The sequence below is a fragment of the Colobus angolensis genome, unplaced genomic scaffold (genome assembly GCF_000951035.1).
Source record: "Colobus angolensis palliatus isolate OR3802 unplaced genomic scaffold, Cang.pa_1.0 Scaffold26, whole genome shotgun sequence".
Lineage (NCBI taxonomy): Eukaryota > Metazoa > Chordata > Mammalia > Primates > Cercopithecidae > Colobus > Colobus angolensis.
Genome location: NW_012115821.1, coordinates 3,259,314 through 3,271,505, shown reverse-complemented (window position 1 = coordinate 3,271,505; position 12,192 = coordinate 3,259,314). Strand labels below are relative to the sequence as shown.

The 12,192-nt window shown below is 37.2% G+C and overlaps 1 protein-coding gene across 2 annotated transcripts in view; it reads right to left on the bottom strand.

Annotated features, from left to right (window-relative positions):
• Positions 1-2,421: 2,421 nt before the first annotated feature.
• FAM19A4 (family with sequence similarity 19 (chemokine (C-C motif)-like), member A4) overlaps positions 2,422-12,192 on the bottom strand; it is a 208,312-nt gene continuing 198,541 nt past the window's right edge. For both annotated transcript variants that reach the window (XM_011947165.1, XM_011947166.1), the window contains exons 5-6: positions 9,655-9,779; positions 2,422-3,772 (exon numbers count right to left, since the gene is read on the bottom strand). In XM_011947165.1, coding sequence (XP_011802555.1) covers positions 3,761-3,772; positions 9,655-9,779 — 137 coding nt within the window. In that variant the 3' untranslated portion in view covers positions 2,422-3,760. The remainder of the gene's footprint in view (positions 3,773-9,654; positions 9,780-12,192) is intronic.

Sequence of the window (12,192 nt, the reverse complement as noted above, 5' to 3'; positions counted from 1 at the left end):
GTTTTTCTTTTGGCATGAAATGACCAGTTGGACTACAAGTTATTCATAAATGATACACAACTTTATTAAGAACTGATTACAGTCCATGGGCACTGGTAAATTCAACCAAGTGTGGATCAAAAATACTTGGGGGGAAAAAAGATGGTTATAGCTATACTGAACACATACAAACCTTTTTTCCTGTCATTATTCCCAAAATACAGTATGACGACTATTTATATAGGATGTGCATTGTATTAGTATTATAAGTAACCTAGGGATGACTTAAAGTTTATGGGAGGATGTGCGTAGGTTATATGCAGATACTACACCAGTTTGTTCAGGCTAGACTGCTTCACTAAATGGCAAAGTTAGTCAACAGACTAGCATTGGATTTATCCTTGGTCAGTGGGTCCCTAATAGTGCACAAAGAATTTTGTGCAGAAGCACTTTCCAGTTTATCTGTGAAATAGGCATTTTTGGTATGGTGTTTCCATTGCCACTTTCAGGAGTTAATGTTCAACCTTGTATACACACCACAAGTTCTTGCAAAAATTCAAATGCAAAAAGCTGGCCAAGTAGAGATGGTGGTGGATGAAGGAGTATATATAGACCCATAAAAGGGGTAGGTTCTCCTCCGCATCCAGTAGTGTTGATGTGAGAGAACATAGGCTGTTCAATGTTGCCACATGGGCTTGTTTAAGCAACCTTGGAAATCCACATAACATATGCTAGATTGTATCTGCTCTTGTAATCAAGTGCAGGCTTAGCTGTTCACCACTTATAAAACCAATAACAAGGATGAAGAGTAGTGAAAGGAAAGTGATTCTATTTCCAGAGCTAGCTGTGGGGAAACAGCCAGCTCACCCTTTCCAGAACCACTTCAAACTTTCGGCTGCGGAGAAGAGATTAAAGAGGGAACTTGGAATGGGAGGCATGGGGGAATGGTGCTGAATACAAGGTCCACATGTCTTCTTCTGGTGGCTATCTCAAACTATTGTTTACCAGGAGCATGGAAGGCTGTCATCTTAAAATGGCTGGGGTGTGGACTAACCACCTTGAGGTAATTTCTGGAATTTTGCAGCTGGGTCTCCATGCTTGGTCTGTCTCAACATTAGCCCCTGGAACTTCTAAGTAAGCATATAATTAGATAAAAGCATACAGTTAGATAAATGTGCATGGGGGAAAGAAGGAGTACATAGTGGTAAAAGGAAGGGAATGGAGTTTCAAAGTATGTTTGAGGCTCTATTTTAAGACTAAGGAAAAGTTTCTACAGTTTGTTTTGAGGTTACATCTTGAGACTTGGAAGAAAGGAGGGGAAAAAAGTTTAAAAGTGCATTTTCAAGCTCAACTGCTCAGTTACACTCTCAGGTAGCCTCTGGCATGAGGAGGGGCAAGTGATCTGCCAATGAGCACAGTGGTATATGTAACTTACAGTCAGCTTATAGTCCAAGACCAACTACAGAGCAGTTCAATATTTTTAATATTGTTCCTGGCCAGGTTTCCTTTAAATAAATTCTTTAAAATACAAATATTCTTTTAAACTCAAGCAGAAATTCAGTTATTATTTTACCCATTTTAAAAAAATGGGTAGCAACATGATATTCTTCATCAGTCTGTTGACATTGGGATAGTGGCAAAGACTGCAGGTGCTGGATGCAAACAGAATCTGGCTACAGATTTAAGGCTAGCCCATCACCTGGACACCTAGAATACAGAATAGTATTTTAAAAGTACTCTCAAAGAAAAATAAATCTAGAATTTTCTGTATCTCATCATGACCCTCATTGTTATGATGACATGCTGTGACCAACAGCCTCAAAACTGTCCTGGTATGTTTGTTTTAAATTCTGTAAAAATACCGAAAATTCTCTTACCTATTTCCCTATAGGAAAGGAATGGGAATGATAACATTAAAATGCTTCTCAAAGCAAGCCCCATTTCAGGCCTTACTTTTGAAGTAAAAAGTACACGTTGAAACAACAATGGATGAAATGGCAGCTTTGAGGCCTGCCATTTTCCCAAATGGACCATTGATTCCCTGGAAGTGGTTTACTCACCAGAGATGTACCTAAAGGTGAAGTACTGTCATAGTTACTTGATCTTATTTGGGATACGAGATCAGACACATGGGCTAAAAAATTAAGTCACTGTTTCATGTATCATAAAATTTCCATATATATATATATATATATATATATCTCAATACTAAAGGGAGCAAAGTATGCATAAAACATCATGAGTGTACCTAAGCTTAATGCTACATAGGTTTGGGAGAAGAAACGAAGCCACCCAAATGTTATGTGCCAACTTTGCGATATAGTTCACATCCCCAAAGTTAAGTGTTATTTTTAAAAGGAGTTTTTCATGTTTAAAATCTGCAAGCCTAGGTAGGATGTTAACACAAAGTCTTAAGGCATATAATAATCACAAAAACATGTATGCCATCAGCAGGATGTTTTTTTTACTTATTCATACGATCATAACAAATGTAGTAAGCATCTAGTCAAATTCAAAAATTTAGCCAACAAATCTTTCCATTCCTTCTGCAAGAATAAAATCAAATAACCATTATGCTATAAACAACATTAAAGTATTGATTTATTTTCCCCCCATAAATGTGAAAGGCCAGGGATAATTAACTTGGTGCACAAACTATGTTTTTGGTATTTCTTAATATATAAAATTCATCCCATATTTTTACAGTAGTATGTACCTTATACATTTAAAATCTGGGTCAGTCATTCTTCATCTGTTTCATGTTTCCACGTGACAGCATCTGAGAATATGTGGAGACATGTCTGCTGCAAAATCATTAAGCCAATCAGGACTCAGATTTTAAAGAAATAAGAAATAACACAGAAGTAGGGAAACAGCCAAGTTAAGAAGAACTCATTTACTCTAAAATTCAGCACTGAAAGACTCCTGTCTAGGAGTTAAAATATTTTCATATAATTGGCATAAACTTGATCTAAGAAATAACCCTTGATCTAAATTGAGATTTGTTTATATTTTAAATGAGTTACCTACATGACTACACAAAAGCCATAAAAATTCCAACAAGTTTTATAAATATGTTCTGATAGAGCTTTGGTTATAAAATATTGGAATTAATATGCTTCCTTAGCACTCAGTAAAATGGTACATTGAAGTTAAAACGCTTTCATTTTATCTCTGCTAACTGGACAATGGAAAGTAAAAATACACACAATAATCCAACTACATCCTTCTATTCTTCAAGGATTATAAAATAAATGTTCTTTACCAGTTAACCAGTTGATCTCTAGCAGTAATTTTCTTCACCAGTTAATCTACATCTGCAAATATGTTTTGCCAAAATCTTTTTAGACCCCTTTAAAACCACTTTAATACAAGGGCAAAAAGAAAAGTTCAAAAGAGGAACAGAACGAGGACCCTTTGAAACATACATCTAAGTTCTTTTGTAAAGGCAGAAAGAAAGTGAAGAATGAACCTGCCCTTAGTGGTGATCCATTTTGAAGACTCGAATTTGCTCTTCTCAGATGTTGGAGGTATGCTCCTTGGGAATCCAGATAGGATGTCAAGTGTGTGGTGGCTTGTGGTCATAATTCGATGAAATAAAATCACGAAGCAGAGAGGGCTGGGCCAGTTAAGTGAATGCCACCTCTCACAGCTCTCATATACAAATATGAAGTTGCTGAAATCCTAGACAATTTTCTGCAAAGGGGCCAGGATGGGAATCCAATCAAAAGTGCTCCGCATCCTGCTGCCCCTCCAGGATTGAAGCACACCTCTCTCTTTGCTACCGCGTTACCTAAAACAAATCAAATGAGGGAGCATTCAACAATCCATACCCACCAAAATAACCATTCCTGCCCCCTAGACCAATAAGGTCCTGACTGTGAATAGTTTATCAGTTTGTGCATTTACCTATAACTGACCTCACCAAATCAACTGTTCAAATTCTGCTTTGCAGCCTAAAAGCAAGAAATACAAAGAATACATGCACAAAGACTTCCATAAGAGGGTATTATGCAGTCTGGCTTTGTATTTGTGAGGTTATAAAAATCCCATCTGATTAGGTACACTCATCGCCCATCAATTCATGCATACTGAGCATGCTTTGTTAATGGCACTAAAAATTTTTCAAATGGTTGATTAAAATCAGTGCATGTCAAGATAAAAATGTTGCCTTTTTTTTTTTATGCAGTTAACTTTCACTTTTGAAAATAGGTTATTTTATAAAATTGCTGTATTATCCATTAAAAAGGTAGTGGTTGTATTTTTCATTTTTAAACATCCAGGCTCATTGCTTATGATCTAAGAAAATAGAACAGCAGTTTCTATAGTTGATTGGTCATATAAGAAATTTTATGTGTTAGCCAATATACCAGTTCAGGTGGAAAAAAAAAGCATAAGACTTTAACATGCCTACACCACAAAAATATTTTTTCAAAGCAAATTATTTGATAGTACAGTCACCATACCTGGGCTTTAGACCCAATCAGCTAGGTATGCAAACCTCAGCCTTGCTATTAACTGACATATGGCCTTTATGTATTCAACAATATTACTCCCGTTTTGTTTGTACTGGGTGACTACAGCAAACTAAACAAAACCCTGCCCTCATGGAGCTTACCTTCTAGCACAGGGGCTGGAAAACTTTTACTGGAAAGGACTACATACAGTAAATATTTTCAGCTTTGATGGCCATACAGTCACTATAGCAACTACTTAACTCTGCCTTTATTTCATTCACAAAAGTAGCCATAGACAATAAATAAATGAATGGGCATTGCTTTGTTCCAGACTTTATGTATAGATGGTGAAATCTGAATTTCATATAATCTTCATGCATTCTGAAATATTCTGCTTGTGATGTTTTCCAACTACTTAAAAATGTAAAACCCAGTCTTAGCTCATGGGCCATACAAAAGCAGGCCAAGGGCTGGATTTGGCCCGTAAGCCACAGTTTGCTGATCTCTATTCCAGAGGAAGAGATTAGACAAACAGGTAAAATTAATAATATGTGCTATGGAGAAAAGTAAAGTAGTATAGTAGAGGACAGAAAGGCTGGTGAAGGGAAGGTAGAGGGCTGCTCTTCTATACAGGATGTCAAGGAAGGTTGAAGGAAGTGAGGGAGGCCTGACTCACTGGGAAGAGAGGAAGAGGTAAATGAAAGGACTTTGGCCTTTTTCTGAGGTTCAAGGAAGAGATGAGAAATGCATGGCAAGACTGAATTATCAACTTAAAGAGTTGTGACAAATAGGACAAAGATGTAAGAAAAAGAGGAATCAAGGACAATTCCAAGATGAGTTGGCCATGTTCTGTGATGGGGTAGATTGTCTCTCTTTGCCTTAGTTTCTTCATCTGTAAAATAAAGATAATAGTACCTGCCCCCTACAGTTGTAGTAAAGAGTGAATAAAATATGTGACTTGAATGACACAGCCCAGTGGTTGACACACGGTTTGTACTCAGGGAATGGTGGCTATTGTGATGTTAGCTCTTTCTGGATCTATCAATGTACATCCAGGATGTAATTGTCAAAGGCAACTTATTCCCCATGCCCAGCTCATTTTGGACAACTTCACTGAAGTTGGATGATCAAATGCTCTTAGATTTATTTTCCTTTAACATTATTATTGTACTGATTACATGTGGAAGATTCATTGCTACTTCTGAATTTTGATGGATACAGGGCTACTAAGATGCCAATATTAGCTCTACTCCCATTCCTCAGGGTACCCTGAGCATTTCAAGTCTGACTATAGAGATCAGGGAAGACAAAACTTCAGGGTAAAGGAGTCCTTTGAGCTGGACATTAAAAGACCAGTGGAATTTTAGAAGAGGAAGAGGAAAAAGGAGGCAACAATGATATGGGGAAGTACATGGCCTGTACAATGATTGGCAGTGAAGGCCCATATAAAATGCTTATAATCTGTATTTTGCATCAGTTTCCAAGGGGGATCCATTGATGATCTCTCAACAGGGAGGGAACCTGGGCAGGGAGTTTACCCTTGATGCAGAGAAAGCAAGGTATAAGTCAACTAAGGGTGAGAACAGGTAGAGAGCTCAGTTAGACTAATGGTTCCCTCATACTGCCTGTTCATCACAATCATCCTAAGAATAACTGTTTTATAAGCATGGTTTTCTAAGCCCTATCCTAGACTTTTACTATACCAGAATATCCTAGAGTTCAAAACTGTGTTTTTTACACGTTCCCATGATAGCATTAAATTATCATTATACTGACAATGACCCGTGGTGATGGCCCAAGAGACAGGTAGATTAGAGAGCCATTTGAGGAAGATACTGAAGACAAAACTGTTGCTTCCATTCTGTAGAAATTTTCCAATATGAAATATTGGAAATATTTAGACAATAGAAACTTTGAAAAACGAAGTAAAAGAATCAAGTAGGAAGTCTGCAAAGAGCTACTGAAAAAAATATACTGTTCTCCAAAGCAGTTTTTCAACCTTTATACTATTGACATTTGGGGTCAAATAATTGTTGTAGAGGCTGTCTGTGCTTTGAAGGATGTTGAGTACCCTGGCCTCTACCCACAAGATGCCAGTAGCATCCTCACAATGTGTGATGACCAGAAATATCCAAGACATTGCCAAATGTCGACTCAGGGGCAAAACTGCCTCTGGATGAGAACTACTACTCTAAAGACATAGCTTTTCACCCTTAGTAGAGGATTCAAAAATAAGAACATTAAAAAGTCTAAAATGTCTCAAGATTCAAAGTGATTTGCTTCTACTCACAAACAAGATATGGCAAATGCTTAGCTTCAATGCTAAGAAGACATCATACCCTTGTTAGAAGGCTTAACAATGGCAACCCCAGAGAGTGAAAAACTCCTTAGCACAGCGAATGCAGCAAAACCCAGATTTCAATTAAGGTAGGTCCATAGAGAGGGTCATATTTTCCCACAAGAAGCAGTAGCTCTAGAGATGCTGAAAACTATGTTGGCAGAGTAAACTCAATGCCAATATTTTATACCTGGAAAAGATGACTAGTTAGGGAATTATCCTCTCTCTTTTCATATCTTCATCTAAAGCTATTAATATTCAAGTTAACTGCCAACTATTTTCATATTTGCATTTAAATGGAAAATAAAATTCTGACATAGCTGGCTTACTGGAGACCATCTTACTTTAGCCCTTCTGTGTTTTGATGCTGCTGTGCATGAACTGTTTAAAGAAAATTGAAACTATTTTGTTATATAGTTTAGTTAACATATCCTCTAGGGAGACAATTGCTCTGCTTTTCTAGGACCTCTGTCTTACCTGTGGTGTAAGGGCAGTAACAATTTTAAGAAAAAGATACAACTGGAAGCTAGTCACAGACCCACAAATGAATTTACTCTATGTGCATAAGATCCATAAAAGACATAAAATGTTTTATGCAGTTCAAGTCACACTGACTTGGATTAATAAAGGAAACAAAGTTTTATGACTTCAAGATTATTCTCAAGTGACATATCACTAAAAAAGCAGCCCAAGTATCATGATGGCTTGGGGAACTGTATTATCTTTCTACAACTTTTCAAAGTGCTAAATGAAATGTCACTACCATTGAGGATTTAGCTAGAGCAAACTTACATTCCCAGCACTGAGCCAAAATGTCCCTAAAGGTTTGCTTCCTGCAAATGCCTTCTCTAACTACACATAAATAGAGAGCCATTCTACCAAGAGAACTATAGTTGGCTTCTGCTCATGATCTTGTTTTATATTTATATATAAAAATCAATACAAATAGAATCTTCCAAAATGTTATTCCTTAGCCTACAAGAAATATGATGAAAGAAAATTTTTATCACTGATGGATGTAATACCCTAATTCATGTGTTACTCCAAGATTTTTACTTAGGAAGGAATTAGGAAAAAATAGGTGAAACGGCCCAAGGGAAAGATAAGGAAACTATCTTAAGGCAGGGTTTGCTTAGCAAGCATGCTGGGTCTATATAGGATGGAAGTTTATTGGGAATGGCTTAGAACGATATGAGTGTTGACCTCCTTGCACCACCAGTAAATGACTCCATGGACTTCTGCTGCCCTGGATATAAAAGCAGATATCAGGTCATTATCCCAGTCATCTCAATATCAGTAACAAGGGTAAGTTAGTTGACAATCGCAATTAATGTTGAAAATGGTCTTCATTTCGACATTCTGGTTTTACCTAGAGAATCAACTGGCAACTATTCCATTGATAATCTGGGGTATAATATCAGCTAAAGTTCCCATTTAAAATGTTTTGTACAATCATATTTTCTAATATTTTGTTTTAGACTTACTATCTTATGTTTTAATATATTTTACAAAATCTTAATAGTTCATGTTCACACTTAGAAGAACTGGCCTGCTTTTGACCTCCATGGCTGAAGATGAATTATTAAGCATTTAGAGTTCTCATTCAAAGTATTCATAAAGGAGACGACATAAGAAAGGCAAGAAGCCATTCACTGTATGTACTTCCTAAGGGATCAAAGTTCAATAGCAATGAGAACTAGAGTCACTCCATTCCGGTATGTCTAATGATCTTAGAATGACCTTGGTCATGTCAATTTTCATTCAAGAAATAGTTACCAAGGCATTCAGCTGGCTCTGGGACTGCCAGGGCCCAACATCAAAGCTCTCCCACCAGACAGAAAGTTCTAGGTATTAAGCAAAATATGGATAGCAATCTATGTAAAATGTAACCATAATAAATGCTCAAAGATACAGGGAGCATGCATTCAATCAGGAAAGAGGTCCCTGAAAAAATGATGATTAACCAGAAAAGAAAGAATGGAAACATATTCTATGAAGAGGGAACAGGCCAGTGCAAAAGGACCAGGGTAAGAGGGACTGACAAAAGGCCAGGATGTTTAGAGCAGCGAGAAGGAAGCAGAGGTGGCTTGGCCATGTTACTCATTAAAGACCAGGCAGAGGTTAGTGGACCAATTACCAGAGGGTACCAGTGGAATATTTTGAGGTGGATTAGCTTAGAGGATGTGGATTTTACAAAATTACTGTAGTCACTGTGTAGGGACCAGACTGGAAGGCAGCAATCTAGCAATCTAGATGCATCTCCATATGAGATGGCCGATTGGACAAGAGGAGTAAGCACAGTGTTGAAGAATCATGGAAAAGTTGGGTAGTAAAAATCCTAAGGACAGTATAACCAACTGATCATGGGAAGATAAGGAAGAAGGTCGGTTTCTGGCTGGAGAACTGGGTAGACAATGGTGTTCTTCAGTGACAGTGAGAATTAAAAAGAGGACCATTTGGGGAGAAAAGTGTTGACTTCTAAGTCTTGAATAAGAATCTCCAACCATTAAATCTCCTTTAAAGCAATAGGTATTTCTACTTGAGTAAATCATCTGGATGTGGATTCTTGCCATGGTGTTTTGATACACTGGCCTGTCAGCTCTGAAACTTTTACTTTAAATCGGGCTTGTGAAGAAGCTGAAATGAATTTAGGGGCCCTGCCTAAAATAATGAATTCTCCCACCAAATCACTGCTCTATAAAATCTACAGAATGATGCTGAGAAATGCACTTTTCAAAAAGGCCAAAGCCCTAACGTAGCACTGCCCAAGCAGGTTTATCAACACATAATAATGTTTTCTTGATGGCAGAATAAAATCAAGGGGAGGAAGCCCCACGGTTGATAAATTGTAAATTGTAGTTGCATTTTGTCTATACTTGCCTTCGTAGTTTTGACTTTATTGCCACTGCTACAGGACCAACCTGAGTAATCTGGCAGTACTTTACAATCCTCTCCTTCCAAACATGGATTCATGTGACACCACCATTTCTGAATCACAATGGAAGCTGGAAAACAAAGGCCAAATAATATTTGTGACACTGTTTCTTCCTACAGAGTGGTACACTGAGTTCAAAGATTGCTATTAAATTTACTGTTAGTAAATTTAAGGAATCCCATCAGGCATATACTCTACAAAATACTTCTTTTTTATTAAAAAATTTAAAAGCAACAGATGTTGGTGACAACATAGAGAAAAGGGAATGCTTATACACTGTTGGTGTGAAGGCAAATTAGTACAACCTCTGTGGGAAACAGTACGGAGATTTCTCAAATAACTAAAAATCAAACAACCATTCAATCCAGCAATCCCACCCCCAGCGATCTCCCCAAAGGAAAAGAGACTGTTGTATCAAAAAGACACGTGCACTCACATGTTTATCGCAGCACTAGTAATAAATAGCAAAGTCATGGAATCAACATGTGTCTATCAGTGGAAGACTGGATGAAGAAAATGTGGTATAGATATGCTATCAAATACTACTCAGCCACAGAAGAGAATGAAATCCTGTCTTTTACAGCAACATGGATGGAACCGGAGGTTATTATCTTAAGTGAAATAACCCAGAAACAAAGTCAAAGTCAAAAGTCAGTCATTTTCTCACTTATAAACGGGAGCTGAATAATGTGTACACAGAGACATAGTCATGGAACAACAGAAAGTGGAGACTTGGAAGGGTGGGAAGGACAAGAAGTTACTTAAGGGGTACAAGGTACACTATTTGGGTGATGGCTACACTGAAAGCCCAGACTTCACCACTATGTACCCTTAAGTTTATACAAATAAAAAATAGATCACTTTTGCAGTGGACTGCCCAATTGTAAAATAGAGCTGATGAGCTCTTGGGCCTTGTGGTGGGCTTGCCTGGGTTTGAATCGGACTGTGCCATCCTCTAGATTAGACTAGTTCTCGGACTTCTCTGTCAGTTTTTTCATTTGAAAAGTAGATCCTCACCCTAGGATGTTAAGAGGATAAAGTTAATCCATGTGTGAAAATCTTTGCTGACTTTGAGCCAGTCACAATAGTCTTAGAAAATGTCAGCTGTTATTATGGTCATCTTCGATTGCAGGTTACAATGGTATTGCAACTGGTTCTTATGTTTGATGGTCTCTGTTAATAGCAAAAACTAAAAGCACTAAAAATTTCCATCACACATGGTGTTCAGCTCTCCATGCCATTCTAGTGAGTGGCCAGCAACCACTTAAAGTCAATTACAAAAAGCCATAGGAAAGTTGGAGGGCATGGCATTCCTTCACCTTTTCATATGCCTGTTGGTCATTTGTATGTCTTCCTTGGAAAAATATCAATTCAGTTCTTTTTCCTACTTTTTAATTAGGGTATTAATTTTTGGCAATTGAGCAGGCGAGTTTCTTTTATATTTTGGATCTTAACGCCTTATCAGAATTGATTTGCAAGTATTTTCTCCTATTCTGTAGGTTGCTTTTTCATTTGATGTAGTCCCAATTGTTTGTTTTTGCTTTTGTTGCCTGTACTTTTGGTGTCATAACCAAAATATCATTGCAAAGACCAATATCAAGGACTTTTTCCCCTATGTTTTCTTCTAGGAGTTTCATAGTTTCATTTCATAGATTACATTTACATCCTTTTCAAGTTAACTTTTCCATATGGTTTAAGTCACAGGTCTAACTTCATTCTTTTACATGGGAATGTCTAATTTTCTTCCCAGCACCCTTTATTAAAGAGACTATTGTTTCCGCATTGTGTAGTCTTGTCACCCTGTCAAAGACTAGTTGACTATAAATGCATGGATTTCTGAGTTGTCTATTCTGTTACATGGGTCTATGTGTCTATTTTTATACCAGTGCCATACTGTTTTGATAACTATAGCTTTGTAATATAATTTGAATCGGGGGCTGTGTGCCTCCAACTCTTTTTCTTTTTCAAAATTGCATTAGCTACTTGGGGTCTTTTGTGGTTCTATATGAATTTTAGGACTGCTTTTCTCTCTGTGGAAAATTATGTTGGAATTTTGTTAGGGATTGTATCTGTAGATTGCTTGGGAGAGTATAGACATTTTAACAATATTTCTCTAATCTATGAACACAGGATATTGTTCCATTTCTTTCATTAATGTCTTACAGTTTTTAGTGTACAGATTTTTTTACCTCTTTGGTTAAATTGATTCTTAAGTATTTTATTCTTTTTGATGCTATTATAAAAATAGGATCAGTTCCTTAATTTCTTGGATAGTTCATTGTTAGCAAAATGCAACTGAGTTTTGGATGTTGATTTTATATTCTGCAGCTTTACTGAATTTATTAGTACCTGGTATTTAAAGAAGAACTAGGCTGTGCGTGGTGGCTCGTGCCTGTAATCCCAGCACTTTGGGAGGCCGAGGCAGGTAGATCGAGACCATCCTGGCTAACAAGGTGAAACCCCATCTCTACTAAAAATACAAA